Source organism: Erinaceus europaeus, chromosome 20, assembly GCF_950295315.1.
Source record: "Erinaceus europaeus chromosome 20, mEriEur2.1, whole genome shotgun sequence".
NCBI classification, from domain to species: Eukaryota; Metazoa; Chordata; class Mammalia; order Eulipotyphla; family Erinaceidae; genus Erinaceus; species Erinaceus europaeus.
Genome location: NC_080181.1, coordinates 27,238,199 through 27,256,648, shown reverse-complemented (window position 1 = coordinate 27,256,648; position 18,450 = coordinate 27,238,199). Strand labels below are relative to the sequence as shown.

General features: G+C 44.4%; 1 protein-coding gene across 4 annotated transcripts in view; it reads left to right on the top strand.

Moving 5' to 3' along the window:
* Positions 1 to 18,450, top strand: part of ETS1 (ETS proto-oncogene 1, transcription factor) — a 166,177-nt gene that overhangs the window by 85,179 nt on the left and 62,548 nt on the right. The window contains exon 1 of one of the 4 annotated variants that reach the window (XM_060180169.1): positions 2,052 to 2,570. The exons of 2 other annotated variants lie outside the window; for them this stretch is intronic. In XM_060180169.1, the coding sequence (XP_060036152.1) occupies positions 2,489 to 2,570 (82 nt within the window). In that variant the 5' untranslated portion in view covers positions 2,052 to 2,488. Of the gene's footprint in view, positions 1 to 2,051; positions 2,571 to 18,450 lie in introns of those variants that run through there. One more of the 4 variants, XM_007539459.3, reaches the window with a different exon arrangement.

Genomic DNA, 18,450 nt, shown 5'->3' with positions numbered 1-18,450 from the left:
AAGTCAAGTTGCCATTGGTGAAGAACTAGAAGGATTACATCCTTCCTGTTGTGAGAGCAGAAGGTGTTTACCGTTCAATCTAGGTGGGTCTTTAGTTGTCTGATTTTGGTTGAGGGTGATGGTGGTAGCAGCCTTCTTTAGGCTATCCTGGAAAAAAAAATGGATGAAGAGCAGATGAGGGTGGAGAGAGGGAGGGGCACAGCATGCTTATTCCAAGGAAGTTATGTTTGAAAGTAGATTGAATTAAAAAAATATATACCAGCATTTTCTTATGACAACACCAGTGAAATACAATTCCCCTAAGCAGCACTTGCTTTTCTCACTTCTACTGCTGATCTATTAATAGTGGAGAAGGCAGGATTGTTCAACATCCTCTTTCTTCAATGCTCATTTGGATGTGTAACTGTACAATTCATTCATCAGCTGTTTCCTCTGGCTTTTCCCAGGATCAGAGTGTCTGTTCTTATCATCTGGAGGCCAACATTGTTTTCACATACCTTTTAAACACAGCTGGGTTGCAAGTCTTTGTTCCCTCAAAAATTAGGATTATCACATACAAATCTCTTCCTCTGGTCCATGAAGGAGGAGCAGGGTGCGGTGGGAGGCAGAATCTGACACTTGGACCAGGAGGCTGAGATTTATTATCTATACCTGGACCCTCTCTTGGTTTGCTGTGGGAAACCAGGGATTCATGCTTAAAGGGTACAAAATGGGCTAGAAGGAAAGTCTGTGAAAATGTATGAGAGGCAGAGTTACAAACAGTTGCAGGCAAGCGGAAGGAATTCAGCATAGGCTTAGCAACCAGGGGACAGTATTAGCAATATCAATTTTTCTGAGATTGTTTAGAAAGATGGTTGTCTAGTCTGTTAGTTAAGCAAAGATAGGGCTCAATTCTGGTTCCAGTTATACAAGTGTGTCACTTTTATATTGGATGATTTGCTTATTAAGACTAATGGATCAGTAAAAAACTTAATTATTTGGGATCGTGTTGTGGTATCCAAAGTGTCTGGAATTCCAAATAAAGACTGTGCATTGTGACTGTTATGGATGCTAATGTCATACTCCCAAAATTCAAAACTGCAGCTCAAAAAAAAAAAATTTCAACCCATCACTTTATTTTGGGGTGGTGGCTGATGGTAGTAGGGTTGGCAGTCTCATCGAGTAGAGCTTCTTTTAAAAAAACAAAAAAACAAAAAAAAACCTTGGCCAATGGTGACATAGAGGTACAGAAAAAATTGGAAAATATAGCTTCCATCTAACCATTACTGCAACTGGAAGCTTGTGGAAGCCCACGACTGAGTACTATCTGGTTTGGGGACCATGTTCTTGGCTATCCCTGTAAACAGAAGCAGTCTTTGTCTTGGGGTTTCCAGGAGGCCGCCTTGGGTTTGATCCTTTCCAAGGGCGTGAAAACAAGGCTTCTGCTCACGCTATGGGTGGGCACTGGAATTAAAAAAAAAAAAAAAAAAAAGGCGAAGGCTGTTGGAGGAACACAGTCCTGCTTCCTGACTCACTCTCTAGCCGGCTGCAGTCCAATATTCACAAAACCCTGCGAGGACACTCAGCTCACGAGTCCCCCGCGCCCCCTCGCACGCAGCCCCTCGGTCCTCATGCCTCACCTCCTGTGTGTCAGTCTTTGTGAATGAATGATGAACACGCACTTGCAAAACTATGCTTGCTACTGGCGGCGGGGATGGGGGGGGTAGGCGGCAGCAGGCGTGAGTGACCAAGCCCTTAAGAATGCGTGGAGAATCGAACGGACTTTCCCTAAAGGGTCGAGGCAACCTCAGCGCCCAGCCCGTTCGTCCTATGGGAGCCCGGACAGTCCCCGCTGTGGGTTCGGCGGCCCCGCGGGCTCCGCGCGGCTCCTCCCAGGGCGTCTCAGTCCCGGCTGGGCGGGGATGAAGGGGGTGGGGGGTCGGGGGCTGGCCGACGCGGAGCCCCGCCCCTTTTCCTTTCGGTTTGGATCGCCACCGGCGATTGGCTGTGAGACTTGGGCCCCGCCTCTTAACCGCCACGCCCCTCCTTGACCCCGCCCCTCGCTCCCCCTCGCGGAGATGTGAGGTGGGGGGGGACCCCGGGCGAGCAGACCCGGCGGCCCAAGCTCGGCGCCGCGAGAAACGCCCTAAAGAGGAGGGAAGAGCGCGCGAGGGAGAGAGGGAGAGCGCGCGGCTCCGGAGAGCGAGAGCCAGCGCGAGCTGAGGCAGCCAGCGGCCGAGCGAGAGCAGGGGACGGGCAGGAGGCAGCGGGCCGCGGCGCAGGCGAGGCTGGGACCAGGGCGCGCGCACTTTTCCGCCAAGTGCCAACTTCCCTGCGGGGCGCAGCGCAAAGTCAGCGAGCATTTTCGGGAAGAAAGTCGGTCCCCCTCCCCGCCCCCCTTTTCCCCTGTTATTCATTCCCCATTAAAAAAAAAAAAAGCCAAGCGACGAGAATTCACAGCAAACTTGCTATCCTCCTGCCTGCCCCCCCCCCCCCCACTCCTGGCACCATGAAGGCGGCCGTCGATCTCAAACCGACTCTCACCATCATCAAGACAGAAAAAGTCGATCTGGAGCTTTTCCCCTCCCCGGGTGAGTGGTGACTTGCTGAGGCCCCCTCCACCCCAGCCAGCAATGCGGGGGGTCCTTTTGCCCTTCAACCCTCCACTCTCTGCTGCTCACTTCCAGGCGGTGCGTTTGCTGCTGGCAGCTGGAGAGAGGTAGAGGCGAGGAGGTGGAGGAGGATTGTTGGTGGCCTGGGACCCTTGTTTGGGGGGTGGTGGGGGTGGTGGTATTCATTTTCACAGCTGTGTTTCTGTGAGTGTTGGGAGTGGGGGAAGCTTCTAGAATGTCCAGCATCTCCATTTCTGTCTTAAAACAAATTCCTGATTGAGTGAAGACCCCCATGGCCCTATTCCTTCTTAATAAGAGACAGGAGTGAGACACTGTCTTAGACACTGTCTTAGAGGACCACATCCCTGGGGTCCTGCTCCCCCAGAATTGGTGCTGGAAGGAGGGCCCTGCATGGTCAGAGCCCAAATGATGCCTCCAGCCGGCTGGCCTTCGAGCACATTTTCAAGTCTCTTGCCCGTCTCTGCTTCCCTGTCACATGTTCCTTTTGCTTGTCTATTTTCTGCATTGAGGGCAAGGAGGCAGGAGGAGAATGGAGAGATGGATGAGCTGAAATTATCATCGGAGCTTTGAGAAACACCTTTTTGAGAAACACACAGGTCACTGATTTCTCCCTCCCCTCCATCTCTCTTCCATCCATCCATTTGTCCTTTGGTACCAAAGATGTTAGAAGACCAGAAACATCCCAGTGCCAAAGGTGCCTTTGATTGGTGCTGTTAGCCCTCACTTTGAAGAAGAGAGGGAAAGGAGAGGCATTTTATTTTGTCTTGGACTTCGAGAGTTCTTGGGAGAGATGTGGTTTGAGAGGGAAAGATGCTTTCCTGTAGGACAGGGGACTGCCAGCTATCCTCCAAGACAAATGACTTTGAAGGTAAAGGTCTAAACAGAGATCGAGAAGGGGTTGCTTTCTGAAAACCATGAATTGCTGCATGGTTGTATCTGTTTATCAATAAGTTTAGCTGCTGCTCCCTGTGGTTAACACTTCTTTATCTTGACCGTCATTAGTTTCTTATTTTAACCCTTACTTAACCTTACTTAAAGTTTAAACTTTCCACACAAGCCAAGCTGATGTCTTGTTACTGTGAGCTCATTGAAAAACATTAATGAATGTTAGCCCTGCCTCCCTTCAACCCCCTAACATCCAGCAGCACAGAAGAAGGCTGAGTGTGTGTGTTGTCCCAAGGATAACATTGTCAAACCAATGCTAAAATCAGCTAGGACCTTGTAGAGGTTTCATGTTAAGCACTAAGCTGCAACTCAGAAATGACAGAACTGTGATGGTTGCAGGGGTGTGTGTGTGTGTATCAAAGTAGCAAAAATGAATTTCTGTTAGTCACCACTGATTCAGCCCATGTACGAAAGAAGTGAAGAGACAGTTCCCAGAAAAGAGAGAAATTCAGTTGGTAGGTCTTTGCCTTAAGAATGTCTATGTGCGTATTTATGGGGGAAAGAGACAGATGTGGTCATCTGGGAAATTACAAGTAGCTAAGTCAGTCCCACTTACCTATAGCGTGTTGGGAATGGAAACAATAAAAAGAAAGACAAAGACCTCTGCCTGCATGTTTTAGATCATAGTAAACATCTGAGGCAATTTTGGGGGAGTTGGTAATCCATTATTTGTTATTAGGTTGTTTATTATTATTATTATTACTACCAGAGCACTGCTCAGCTCTGGCTTATGGTGGTGGTACAGGGGATTGAACCTGGGACTTTGGAGCCTCATGCATGAGAGTCTCTTTGCATAACCATTCTGCTGCCTACCCCTGCCCAGTTATTAGTTTTTTATTTTCGAGTATATGGTAATGTTTTTTGAGGCCCAGGCTAGTAACTTGCCTTGGCTTTCCATTCTGTAAAGTGGGGACATTTAGTCCTAGTGTGCTGGCTAATATCTATATGATAAACATCTTTGTAATGCTTCTTTTTTCCAAAAAACAGTCACAAGCTATGAATGAAGGTTTGTAGACAATGTTCTATACATAATTTCAATGGGTCATAGAAATTTGGCAGCCTTCTGCCATTCATTGAAATGAGGTTTGATTTATGACACTATCTTGAGGGAAAAATAGAGAATCTTGGGAAAAAAATGCATACTATAGAATAAGCAAGTTTTAGCTAACTTATTCTGCCTCTTTACAGTAGACTATAGGGCTATTATAGCCATAGTCCAAGGAAATAGAGACACTGAGAAGACAAGGTACTACTAACCTAAGAGTATTTAGTAAGTCAAGGGCTGAAGTGAAACTAATCCCTGTTTTTAATTTCTGAATGTTGAACTGTCTTGAGTAATTCTGCAAGTTGCTTTTGAAAAGCTCAGCAAAGAAGCTTCAGTTGAGCAAATGTGCAGGTGCAAAGATGGTAGAAACCCTGACCAAGGCTGTCTGCTTTTGTTGTTGAGAGGGGAAGACCCTACTCGGTGGGGTTTTGCTCTGCCCACCAGACCATAGAGGGCATACATTTAAACTTGAACTTCTCACAGAGTGGCTTTGCGTCCACAGCTGTGACTTCTATGTTTGGTAAATGATCCTTTGGGTTGTTTAGTTTCCTGCACATGGAGACACCTAGTCTGAACTTTTTTTCTGGTTTAAGTAATGAAACCAGAAGCACCACCCCCCCCCCCCCCCAACCTCTGGGAGAGAGCTAGAGAGCCTATGAGAAGTGGTAGGGAAGCAGCTAGTTAAGCCCGAGTTTTTGGGTTCCTTGCCTGCCTTCTTGACTGGCACCAGATCCTGCTGAATCTTAACTCACTTATATTCTACATGGAGGCCTCACATGAGTTTTGACAGCCTCAATTACCAAGTCCACATGCCTTGTTATTAACACTGGGGTTGCATTTGTCTTGTAAGTGGAAAGGGGCATGCCCCATTTTGATCACTATGCAGGGCAAAGCTCTCAGGTCTTACTTAAGAAGGCAAAAACAAACAGCCAGTGAATGTCCACCAAGTACCCTCTTGGCAAGCAGCTTGCTGAGAAGGGGTGGTGGAGGCCGGGTGCCAAAGCAAACACATTCCCAAGTTGCTTCTTTTTCCTCTCCTCCTCTATGCCACCTTGTTGGAGAGGTGAGCATAATGCCCAGAGGAGAGCAGGAACTCCAATTTTGCATGTTTGTCCTTTGACAGAAATAAAAGGACCAGTCCCATGCCTACTCCAGTACAGGAGGTCTCTGTTGGAGACATGTATGGAAGCTTTGTCCCTTTTCAAGTCCTCTTGATCAATGTTGTTATCATCCTCAGAGTGGACTGGAGAAAGGGCAGAGTTGCCCATACCCCCTGGAGAGGCCTTCTTCCATTGTGCTTCCAGAGTTCACAGGATGAAGCTCCATTAGGGACTGAAGAGCCCAGCGGCTCAGAGCTGGGACTCTGGAGCCAGCCTGTCTAGGTTTCAATCTACCCAGCTCTTCCCTGTAACTATTTGTGACTTGGGAGGGATTGCTTCATCTCTCTGTGAGCCAACACCCGAAGCTGTGAGATGAGAGTAATCATGGCTTTACCTCGAAGGATGGTGGCGGGAGATACTGAATCTGTGAAAGTGTGCAAATTCTGAAAATGGTGCCCCACCCATCATCATGACATCCTCATTAGCAATTAGTGGGAGACACAATTCAACAAAATGACTCTGAAACAGTACAGAGCTTTGAGGGGCTTTTGTGATACTTAATAGAAACGACAGCTGGATTATGTACCACCCCATACCTTGTTTTTGAAAGAAAAGAAGGAATAGTTCAAGAGGATATTTTCTTTCTTTTTTTAAATATTTATTTATTTATTTATTTCCTTTTGTCACCCTTGTTGTTTTTTATTGTAGTTGTTATTGATGTCATTGCTGGATAGGACAGAGACAAATGGAGAGAGGAGAGGAAGTCAGAAGGGGAGAGAAAGGTAGACATCTGCAGACCTGCTTCACCGCTTGTGAAGAGACTCCCTTGCAGGTGGGGAGCCGGGGGCTGGAACCGGGATCCTTGCACCCATCCTTGCGCTTTGTGCCAAGTGTGCTTAATCCGCTGTGCTACGGCCCGACTCCCGCAAGAGGATATTTTCACCTGCTTAGCTGAACTGTCACACAGTCCTCTTCTGTGACTGAGTCCCTTTCTGAGTCTGGTGGGTGCTGTGTCCTCTGGGCCCCCCCCCCACCCCCCCACTGTCACCATGAAAGTCACACAGTCAGGTCAGCCTCTTGGCGTGATGGTGATTGTCAGAGCAGGAAGGCTACCAAATTGAAGGGACAAGGGACAGTTGCAGAGTTGATAGAAAAGTGGAGATTTCCCGTTGTACAGAGTTGAGAAATGCATCATGTCCAGTTATTCTAAAGTATCTCACATTTTATTTATTTATTTGGTTGGCAGAGCTTGCATTCCTGGCATTTTTGGCTGGTTTGTATTGCTGAGTGCTTTTTGCTTTTTTCCCTTTTTCTTAAAGAGACCAGACCACCCTGTAAGAGGCTCCATCCCATAGTTACTTTCCAGGGCCAGGTTTTCTCTGCATCGTATCAGAACCCCTGCAAAAGACTGTTGAATGTAGGTGAAGGGCCTCCAGGAAAACCAGGCCCTCCTCTCCCAAAGAGCACTTGTGAGTCTGTAATGGCCCCAGTGACAGCGACAGCATAATTACAGATGTCTCTGGTTTGCACAGTAAGCCAGGACTCTGGTGGCTTTCTCTGAGCTTGCACTGAAGGGAGAGACTTACTATTCACAATGGAGACTGGGCGCGTCTCCGAAATCCATAGTGAATCTGCATTATGTACCAGGAAATAGAACTTTTGTGGCTCTCCCTAGTTCTGAGCTCAGAGATAGGATTGTTTCACCCATTTTTTTTTCTGCAGCTGGGGAAGTGATTTTGGGGGGGGGAATGCATGATTTACCCCAGGCCACACTTAGAAACTGAACAAGTTGCAGATATTTTATACCATTTCTGTAGGGACTATGTTCTAGATTAGAAAGTAAGAGGAGCAGTGATGGTCTGTGTTTCAGGGCGGGGTGGGGGGCGGTTAAGGAAACCCAAGGGTGTCCTGCCATCCCTGTAGGACTCCTCCGAGTTGGTGTCCTGGCCTGTCCCTTAGACTGTCTCTGGGCATGAGATCTGGGGCTTTAGGAAGATTCCATCGATGCTGACCAGAGGTCACCAAGCAGACAGCCAGTGGTTTTGTTGTTTTAGTGCCTTCCAGATGTACTTGGCTCTTTCATAGATGGGGCAATGACTATGGTCACTTCCAAGGACATCTCCTTCTTGGAACCTCCTAATTTTGCCCAAGTTACTTTTTGTCTGCATATAATCTCACAATCTGGGTGAGAACAGACAGATCAGCAACTAGTCTGTTTTCTTCATATAGTTTTTTTTGTTTTATTTTGTTTTGTTTTTGTGTGTGTGTGCTTACAAAGAGGCTATAGATATCCACATTTGCTGTGTAGGCAACAAACACTCCCCACCCCACCCCCCTTTGTTTTTTTGCTTCTAAACGGTAGTGCTGTCAAGTTCAGCTCCTCGGCCAGGGTACAGTGTGAGTTCTTCTGGCAGACATAATGTGCCAGTGGAAGGAAGGTGAACTCTGGAATTCGACCTGCAGAGTTGCTAGCCCTTCATGGCCTGTGGGCCAGTGGAAAAACTGAAGCCCTGCTTACTAGGCCCTGGGCAAGGTATTGATTCCTCTCTCACTGTCTGACGGGCAGGAATTCCTTTAAATAGTTCACATCCTTGGGTCTACATAGACATGCCAATGAGGAATTTGTATGTTAACAACACAGTTGCCATGTTGTATGTGGCTGTTCTCAGGATGCAGTGTCCTCTCTGCCCACTCAGAAGGCATCTTTGATGGGTTTTGCTCTAGGTTCACGGCATGCTGGGCCTGCCCTTTGCTCAGACTTGAAGCTCTGTCAAGGCGTTTGCATTTTTACTCAGCATGTGTCTGTACCTACTGCTTGTTTCTTTCCTTTGCAGTTGGGTTGAAGGCATCTTTCTGTAGCAATGGTAGATGTTTTTCAAATTGCATAAACAGGCTATTTCCACTTGACTGCTTTTCTGAAGCTCTGTGCCCTATCTGTGTTGTCTTTTCCTTTTGCCTGTATAGTTTAAAGCCTCCCTGAAGATACAGAAAAAAAGGTCTATAGTGTAGGTTTCAACAGATCCCATTTCACTGGCAGGGAGCCATGCTTACAGATACTCTCAAAATATTGCTGTCCAAGCCATAAATATTTATTGATTATATGTCCAACTCCACCATCTTTGCCAGGTGCTTTCTAGTTTCTGTCACTGGGCTCTCCTTACGTAGCTCCTTGCTATCCCACAGAACTTTTTTCAGTTGTCCTTTCCTGTAGGATTTAGTTCTGTCTCAGTGAATTGTAAAATACTGACCCAGATAGTGCTTTAACACCCAGAGTAGCACTGTAAATGTTTAAGCTGTTGGCTTACAGATCTTGATGGTATATAGATAAGGAGATCCTACAATTTATCACATAAACTCAGAGAGTATATTGAGAGTATAATGGGCAATATTAATAATTACACCAGAGCAATAGACATCATGGGGGGGGGGACTTCTATCAAATGAAGGTCACCCTATGTAGACACTAAATTTGGATGATAATGTTCTTTATATTATCTACTCTCAGTTGCTAATCTTAGAGGTTAGACCACCTAAAATAAGCCAATAGAGCCAGATTAGGAGTATGAAGCAAATTCAGTTGTGTGTGGTTTTCCCTAACCATGAGTTATATTCTTACATTTGTTTGTGATGCATTGGGTTGTTTCTCAGCACTTCAGAAGCAACTAAAAATCAACCTCAAACAAACTCAGTTCAAGCATTTGAAAACCTCCTGGTAACTTTGAGTAGCCATCCAAAGCTATTGATTGTTTGCTTTGCAAGGTTGTGGGGAGAAGCTGTAAGCTTTCTGCATGTAGGTGTGTGTGTTTGTGTGTGTGTGTGTGTGTGTGTGTGTGTGAGATGAACTTTTGAGGAGGAGGGAAATGCAATCATTATTCAGATGGAGGTAGTTTACTTTTTTTTTATTGTTTACTTCAGATGAGAAGTTGTACTGTTGGTATCAAAGGAGAAAGAAAAGTTGGTTTTCTTTTTGTGTTATTAACATCAGCAAAAAACAAACAAACAAACAAAAAACCTAACAACTCAGTTTCTTAGGAGTTTAATTTAATTGTACCATCCCTCTTAACTAAAGAAGAGGAAGGGAAAAGACTGACAATAGAAAAAGAAGGAGGAAGTAAGAAACTGAGGAGAAAACCAAAGAAATCATGGAGGGAAATGAAAGAAATTAAGTGATATTTCATAGACATTGGGAAAAGGCCTCATAAGAACCAAGCCTTGTTCCAGGGTAGGAATTCTAGTCTCAGGTGATTGGGTTGGTTTGAGTCTGTCATTTCCAACTCTTTATCATTGAATTCATTATTAAGTACTTTCCACTCTTCCTGGGTGCATGGCTGATGAAGGAACGTCAGATGTTTTTTTATTCTCTGTATTATAGGTGCTCCCATGGCTTAAAGTGAGGGTGGACCATCGTTTGCATTTTTTTTTTTTTTACCAGAGCACTGATCAACTCTGGTTTATGGTGGTGCAGGGGATTGAACCTGGGACCTTGGAGCTTCAGGCTTGACAGTCTGTTTGCATAACCATTATGCTATCTACCCTTGCCCCATCGTTTGCATTTGTGGCATTATGTGTACATCAGCAACTGTTTATATTTTATGTGCCTATTAACACCTTTATGGGTCAGTTTTATAAAAAATACCAGTTTTTTAAAAGTCTTTGAAGGATGAGTAAGAACAGGAGGATTATTTTATATGTTGAGAACAGCGTGGGAAGTATGCAGAGGGTTTGGAATGAAAGAAAAGTTTCATAAACATTAAGAAAAATCCCTTGACTTTAGAAAGAGCAGAGACAGAAATGTGAGGCCAAGGCCCTACATCAGAGCATTGAGAATCTCAGGATGAATTTTTCCTTTGAAAGGAGGGAGGGAGATTTTAAGGACAGGGCAGTGTTATTCAACAGGTTCATGGCAGAGGTGTATCTGTCTTAGAGGCATCACTCTCCCTCCTACTCATACTGTTAGTTGTTGAAAACCTCCCTATCAGTTTATCAGAATAAGCGTTAAACCTCAAAGAAGATGACAAATTCAATCAGGTACATATTTTCAAGACACAAATGGAAAATAAAGAAATATGGTTAGACAAGGTGATTCTCAACCCGGTGAATGTGCATGCTCTTTTCTTTATTATTATTTTAAGTTTTTAGGATTCCTACTGTTTTGCCAGGTACATTATCTGCTCTGATAGTTTTACAATATCTGTTCATGATAGTTTTATGTGACATAGCTGTGCATTGGGAGGTCAGTACCAATCATGTTTAAAATCAGAATGTGGTCTGGAAGGTGGCGCAGTGGATAAAGTATCGGACTCTCAAGCATGAGGTCCTGAGTTCAGTCCCCAGCAGCACATGTACCAGAGTCTGGTTCTTTCTCTCCCTCCTCCTATCTTTCCCATTAATAAATAAATAAAATCTTTAAAAAAATGTATCAGAACGTGTTGTTGAGTCTGATTTTAAAATAACACTTCAGAAAATCCATCCTAGGAAATTTTCAGTGGAAGAAAAAGTGAAAAGAAGTGCTTTTTCTGCTTCTAAAATTTACACATTTCCTGTCGATTTGATATTTATTCCTAGCCTAGTTAATTTTGCACATTAGGCATTGGCAGACGTCTTGCATCCTATTAATTAAATGCATGGACACATAGGGTAGACCTGTCAGCAGACTGTAGATAAACGCTTTGTGTGCTAACAAATAGAGAGTTAGGAAGGACTAGGCTGTAGCTATCCATGGCTTTTGTGTAGCCTTGGGCAGGTCATTGCATTATCCTGGGCCTGGTGCTCTTCATCAGTGACTGGAGATTTTATGGCTCTCAGTTGCATCTAACATAATTGTGGTGTGAGGAGAACGTAGAATGTCACACACAGATAGTTGAAAAAAAATCAGAAATGTTACCTTTTTAAGAATTGCATGTATTTTTAGACACAACTATTAACAAAGTGAGAGGGAAGCAACAAGTTATTATCTGTAAAAACTGTAGGCAATTCTATCTTAACTCTCTTATTAGCTAAACTGTCTGGCTTCCAGGAATAGCCTTCTAGAGAAGGGGGTATTGTATTGGGAAGGAAATGTTAATGATTATTGACTGAAAGTAAACTAGATAAAATTAAAGTTTTTTTCTGTTTTTTACTTTAAAGAATGTCACTAGGCAAAATGGGGATGTTTCTCTCTCAGTCTCCCACTTGATATTAGTTACCTTACAATCATTGGGGAATATATACATATATTAAGATTTATTTTTTAAATTTTTTTAGATTTATTATTGAGATAGAGAACTAGAGCATCATTCTTGCATGTGTAGTACCAGGCATTTGTGACGATTCACTTTTAAAATATTTATTTATTTATTTATTTATTTATTTATTTATTTTACCAGAGTACTGATCAACTTTGGCTTATGGTGGTGCAGGGGATTGAACCTGAGACTTCAAAGTTCAGGCATGATGTTCAGTTTGCATAACCATTATGCTATCTACCCCTGCCCTGATTCATTTTTTTTTTAATTGCTAACAGGCTTATTATTGGGACTCTGTACCTGCACAGTGCATCCACCACTCACAGTGGCCAATTTTGTCCTCTTCTTAATTTTTTTTTCCTTTTATTTGATAGGGCAGAGAGAAATTGCTAAGGGAGGGGAGAGGGAGACATTGTTTCACTGCTCCTGAAGTTTCCCCCACCTGCAGGTGGAGACTGGGGTTTGAACCCAGGTCCTTACTCAGAATAATATGTACCTTCCATAGTTTGTGTCACTGCTGGCTCCCAATAAGGCTCACTTTTTAAAAAATATTTATTTATTCCCTTTTGTTGCCCTTTTTTTATTGTTGTAGTTATTATTATTATTGTTGTTGTTTTAAGACTCACTTTTTGGGAGAAAGGTCTGAGGAGTCATTATGATCTGGCTTGCTGCTGGAGAAATGGGCACACTGTCTCAGGGGGTGCCCAGATCAGTAGCCACACCTCCCAGAGGCACTCTGATCTTTCTTTTTTCCTAATCCTGGGCTATAGCTTCAGCGGAAGGGGAAGGTGACTTCAGTACAGGGTCTGATCTGGAGGAAGGGACAAGTGGGTGGTGGGTTCCAAACGGTGAAGCTACCAGCCCCAGCTGCATCCTCAGGGCTGAGCATGTGGTCTGAGCCCTGAGCTGATTTCATGGACGCTGCCTGGCTCTGTACACAAACAGTCCCCTCCTGCAGCAGGAATGCCGGCTGCCCAAAGAAAGTGCCTGGTGTCTCTTCCTCACAGTCCCAGTCTGGTCCCTGCCTGCTGGTTCTGCCCAGGGAAGGGCCCCAGACCCGTTTGCCTCTGACTGTACCCAGCTGACTTCTCAATAGGCACCTGCCACTCAGAGGGCAGGAACAGTGGAGGTAGACAAAATATCACCTGACCCAGCTGCTTGCATTGTCCAGGAAGCTGCAGTGTGTGTTGGGGTGTGGTGAGCACAGGCTGCCTTGCTTGTTACCATCTCCCCTTCTTGCAGAGTTGGAAGAGCCTCACTTGCTCAGTTGTCTGGAAATCTGATGGTATTTCTGCATTTCCAGAAAAGTCTTTCATTGTTAACCATTTCTATCTAGACAGGGACCTGAGATCAGCCAGCCAATTTGGGAAATGAATAAAGAAAACTATCATTAGGTTGTAGGTAGAGTTCATCTATAGACACCTACATGGACACCTCTCTCTCTTTTTTTTAAGTGTTATTTTTTTTAAATGATTTTTAAAAATTAACTTATTTTTATTTGCTAGGACAGAGAGTGAGAGGGGAGTTGAGAGGGAGGGAGGGAGAGATAGAGATAGAGAGAGAGAGAGAGAGGCCTGCAATACTGCTTCACAACTTGTAAAGCTTCCCCCTGAAGATGGGGACAGGGAACTTGAACCCGGAACTCTGAGATTGGTAACCTGTGGACTCAACCAGGTGTAAGACTTCCCAGCCCCCTGGCCACCTCTTATCCCCACTCACCTTTGCTTTTTGGTTTCGTTTTGTTCCTATTAGGTCACCAACTTTCTTGTAGTGTGTTAATGGATTCATGTGCCAGGAGCCTTACTATCTTACCCAAATAGCTAAGTTTTATTATTCCCATTTTATGGATGAGAAACCAGAGAGTATAATCAACTTACCCAAAGTCTCTTAGCAGGTTGGGGGGGGGGGTGTCATTTATATCCAAATGGAGCTGGAGCCAGTGCTAAAAGCCTGTGTCTGCCGCCTTCAGACTCCTCAGATATGCTTGCTGTCTGTTGAATTAGGGGCTATGTTCAGGTCTGTTTGCACATAGGGTTTGCCAGCTCATTTAGGACTTAAGTATAACCATGGTTGAGCTTTATGGTTTGACATCTTGACTTGGCTACATTGGAACCTCAAGGTCATTTTATGAGTTTAGTCTCTTCCAGATCAGGACACTGCAGGACAGAGATGCTAAATCTGTTTCCCAAGGCTGTGTGCTAAGTTGGGTTTCTTCAGATCCTCTGACCCTTCTGCTGCCCTGCAGCACCCCCTCCTCATGTTTTTCTTTGATTCAGATGAGTTTATGACACATTCATTTAAATAATAGTAATGTAAACATTAGCTTTCACTCAAGTGTCAACAGGGCACACTCTGCTTCTACAGGAGATAATCCCCCCCCCCCCACGTATATTTTATACACAGCCAGCCACATAGTTTGCCTGATCACCAAGTGGCTTATACCCATTACTGGAACATAGGGTCTGGAATATTTGCTTTTTTTCCAGGATGCCAAGCCATTGGCTAGCTGTTAAATAGGATGCCAAGTTTTCTCAATAAGTTAGGAAAAGAAGCAAACATACAAAAAGCTGAGTTACCCCACAGGGTACTAGGCAAATGAAATTTCCCTCACTGTGGACTTTAGATTTTTTTTGGAAATAATTCCTGTCCCTCTGTTTTTTATGTTGAGATATATGGTACATTGCTTTGGTCTTCTCTGTCTCAGTTTACCCCTTCTTAGCAAAGAGGGGATTTGCTGAAAGAGATTTGTTTTAATGACTAGTAAGAACTTCAGGTAGCTGGGAAAATGTGGCAGGAAAACTAAAAACAGAAACCTAAAACTTTTGAATCTTATACTGTATGTCACAGGTATGAACTGTGCCAAAGACACATAGAAAACGTAATAACACCTTAGATACGTGACTTTTCCTCTTTTTAGTTTCCTTTTGGGACCTAGGCATTTGCTATGATAGCACCAGGTATGTACAACTGGAACATAGCAGACTTATATTAGATCATCCTCCTAATGTAATTTGTTGTTACTTAGCAATACACGGAAGTCTTTGTTTGGGTCATTCTGGAAGCCAGGGCGTTCCAAGGCCGAATAACAGGTGTAACACTGAGAATTGCTCCCATGTCACGTCGCTGTTTCCTTAGGCGCTGAGTATAAATCCTAAGCGACCAACCAGCAGTGTCCCTGGGTGCTGGGTTACTGGGGAAGAGGAGGTGGGAACGGAACGTAGAGGCTGGTACACTTGATTGCAACAGCAGAATTTGTAACTTTAAATTTGGCATTTTTAAAGCTGACTGCAAAATTTGGTTTTGCAAAGTCTGAGAGTGACTGCTGTGTGTGTCTGTTCAAACAAGCTTCAGACCTATGACTTACTGCTCTCCACTTGGGGGTAGATCTAAGGAGTCCTTGTTCACATTCCCTTTTCTTGGCTTGGTCATGACCTCTGGACAATTGAGCAGGGTTGGTGTGAGTATTAGGACACCTGATTTCTTGCTCTTCCTCTAAGCTATGTCTTCCACGTGCTCTTCTGATAGGAGGGGAGTGTCTTGTGCATGAACCGGCTTTCACAGGGAAGAGAGTGAGAGCAAGAATGAATTCACATTTAGAAAGTCCTCTGGAATCATTGGTGATGCAAAGAGTGTGATTGAATTAGTGAGAGATATGATACAGAGGATGAAATGGAATCCATGCTAGTTCTCAGAGGATGAGTCATATGTGTGTGTACAGGAAATGCATCCTTTATTTCACAGAAGATCAAGAGTTCAACCTTACACCTTCTTCACCATCTCCTAATGGAAACCAGGCACTCCTCAGAACTCGGGCAGCTTGATCTCTGTCTCTGTTTTTGTTGGGACGGGTGAGAGAAGTGAAGCTGATATTCATAGAACACCTACTGTGTGCTGAGCACTGATCATTTCCTTCATACTACCCACTGGGGTTGGTGTTTTCATCCTGATTTCAACTATGAGAGTTGGACTTTCAGAAGAGCTCAAAGAATTTTTCAAAGATCCTAGAACATTACAGTCATGCATTGGAGCCTAGGTCTTCCTAAACACAAAGTCCTACCAGCTTAGGATCTGTTAGGAGAGAAAAGGTGCTCATATTTTCACCAGATTCTCTGACTCTTGGAACATTGTCTAGTGTGCTGTGCTTCTAGTCTCCTCATTATTGTCAGGGTAAGGACAACAACATTTGGTTCACTTAAAAGTATCTAGCATGGGGATGTACAGTAGGGTGAAAAAGAATGTCTATGTGGGCTGGGTGGTAGTGCTGCGGGTTAACTGCACATGGTGCAAAGTGCAAGGACCAGTGTAAGAATCCCGGTTTGAGCTCCAGGTTCGATCCCCTGGCTCCCCACCTGCAGGAAAGTCACTTCACAAGCGGTGAAGCAGGTCTGCAGGTGTCTGTCTTTCTCTCCCCATCACTGTCTTCCCCTTCTCTCGAGTTCTCTCTGTCCTATCCAACAACACCGGCAGCAATGACAACAATAACAAGGGCAACAAAAATGGAAAAAAATGGCTTCCAGGAGCAGTGGATTTGTAGTGTAGGCACTGAGCCCCAGCAATAATCCTGAAGGCAAAAAGAAAGGAAAAGGAGAGGGAAAAGGAGAAGAAGAAGAAGAGAAGGTGAGGAAGAGGAAGAAAAAGAAGAGGAGGAGGAGGAAGAAGAAGGAGGAGGAGGAGGAGGAGGAGGAGAATATATATAATTTCCTCTGTGCACTTTCAAATTCAAAAATGGGCAAGTGAAGAGCTGCTGACTCAGTTGACTAGACTTGCATCCAGAATGGGTACATTGGCCCCCCCATCTGCCAGATTAAGAAATCGAGGAATGAAGTAAGTGCTCCACCCAATCTGAGAATTCTCCAGGGAGGGGAGATTCAGAGGCACAAGTCTAGGCCTTGAAGTCACTTGATGGAACAGGAATGTTTGTAGAAAAATAAATACACACAAGGAATGAATCAATGTCTACATGGCAGACCTGACGTTAACCTCTGATTCATGTGGAGATTTAAGAAAAAAATATATATATTAAAATTTCTGGACTACTAGAGGTATCCTCTTAGGGGAACTTGGCTTTTCTGTGCCTTCACCTAAACTCTTCTGGGAAGGCTGGGCTATGTGAGATCCAAGTTGGCTGCAAAGTCTCCAGAGATTGTGGGTCCTGGGTAAACAAAGCGGTGGCTTGGGCTTTTTTTTTTTTTTTTTTTGGCCTCCAGGGTTATTGCTGGGGCTCAGTGCCTGCACTATGAATCCATGGCTCCTAGAGGCTATTTTCCCCATTTTTTATTGTTATTGTTGCCACTGCTGTTGTTGTTGAATAGGACAGAGAGAAATCGAGAGAGGAGGGGAAGACAGAGAGGGAGAGAGAAGGATAGACACCTGCAGACCTGCTTCACTGCCTGTGAAGCGACTCCCCTGCAGGTGGGGAGCCAGGGGCTCGAACTGGAATCCTTACACAGGTCCTTGTGCTTCACACCATGTGAACTTAACCACTGAGTTACCGCTTGCCCCCCTTTTTTTCTTTTAATTTTTTAATTAGTGATTTATAGGATTGTAAAAGGTATAATTCTAACAGGGATGTGATTCCATACAGTTCCCCACAACCAGAGTTTTGTCCCTTACCCTCCAATAGAAACTTCCCTGTTGTTTATCCTTCTGGGATTATGGACCAAGATTCTTTTTGGGGTGCAGAAGGTGGGAGTTCTGACTTCTGTAATTACTTCTTGCTGGAAATGGATGTTGGTAGGTCGATCCATACCTCTGTGGCTTGGGGTTTTAACTGAGGTCAGACTCTGGCTTCACAGGGCTTGAATGAGGAGCAAAGATGAGACTAGTCTCTGGTTGCCTTCACCTGCCTTGCTCTGTAAGAAAAGAATATTTTCAGTGTTTCTAGGGCCAGCCAGTTCCAAGGAACACTTGAATTCCCCAAAGCAAGTGAAAGATAGACATCAGGCGCCTCCTCCTTTATAAGCTCCTCCTGAATCAACTGTCCAGTCTTCTCCAGGTGCCTATTCTAGAGCCTAAATGCAGTTTATCTTCTTAAATAACTGGCATCTGGGGAGTCGGGTGCTAGCACAGCAGGTTAAGCGCACGTGGCACAAAGTGCAAGGACCAGCTTAAGGATCCCGGTTCACCCGGTTCAAGCCCCCGGCGCTCCACCTGCAGGGGAGTCGCTTCACAGGCAGTGAAGTAGGTCTGCAGGTGTCTGTCTTTCTCTTCCCCTCTCTGTCTTTCCTTCCTCTCTCCATTTCTCTCTGTCCTATCCATCAACAATGACGACATAAATAACAGCAACAATAATAACTACAACAACAATGAAAAAACAAGGACAACAAAAGGAAATAAATATAAAAAAATAAATAAATAATTGGCATTTGGTTCTTATATTTGTCTGGTGGGTTTGTCTGTGCCACATGTTTCTCACCATAAACCTCTAAAGTAGATCCCCCCCACCCCCTATATTTCCTGTTTGAAAAATGAGACCTCTAAGTTAAAGGATTTACATTTTGCTTGCTGCATTGCAAGTGATTGTT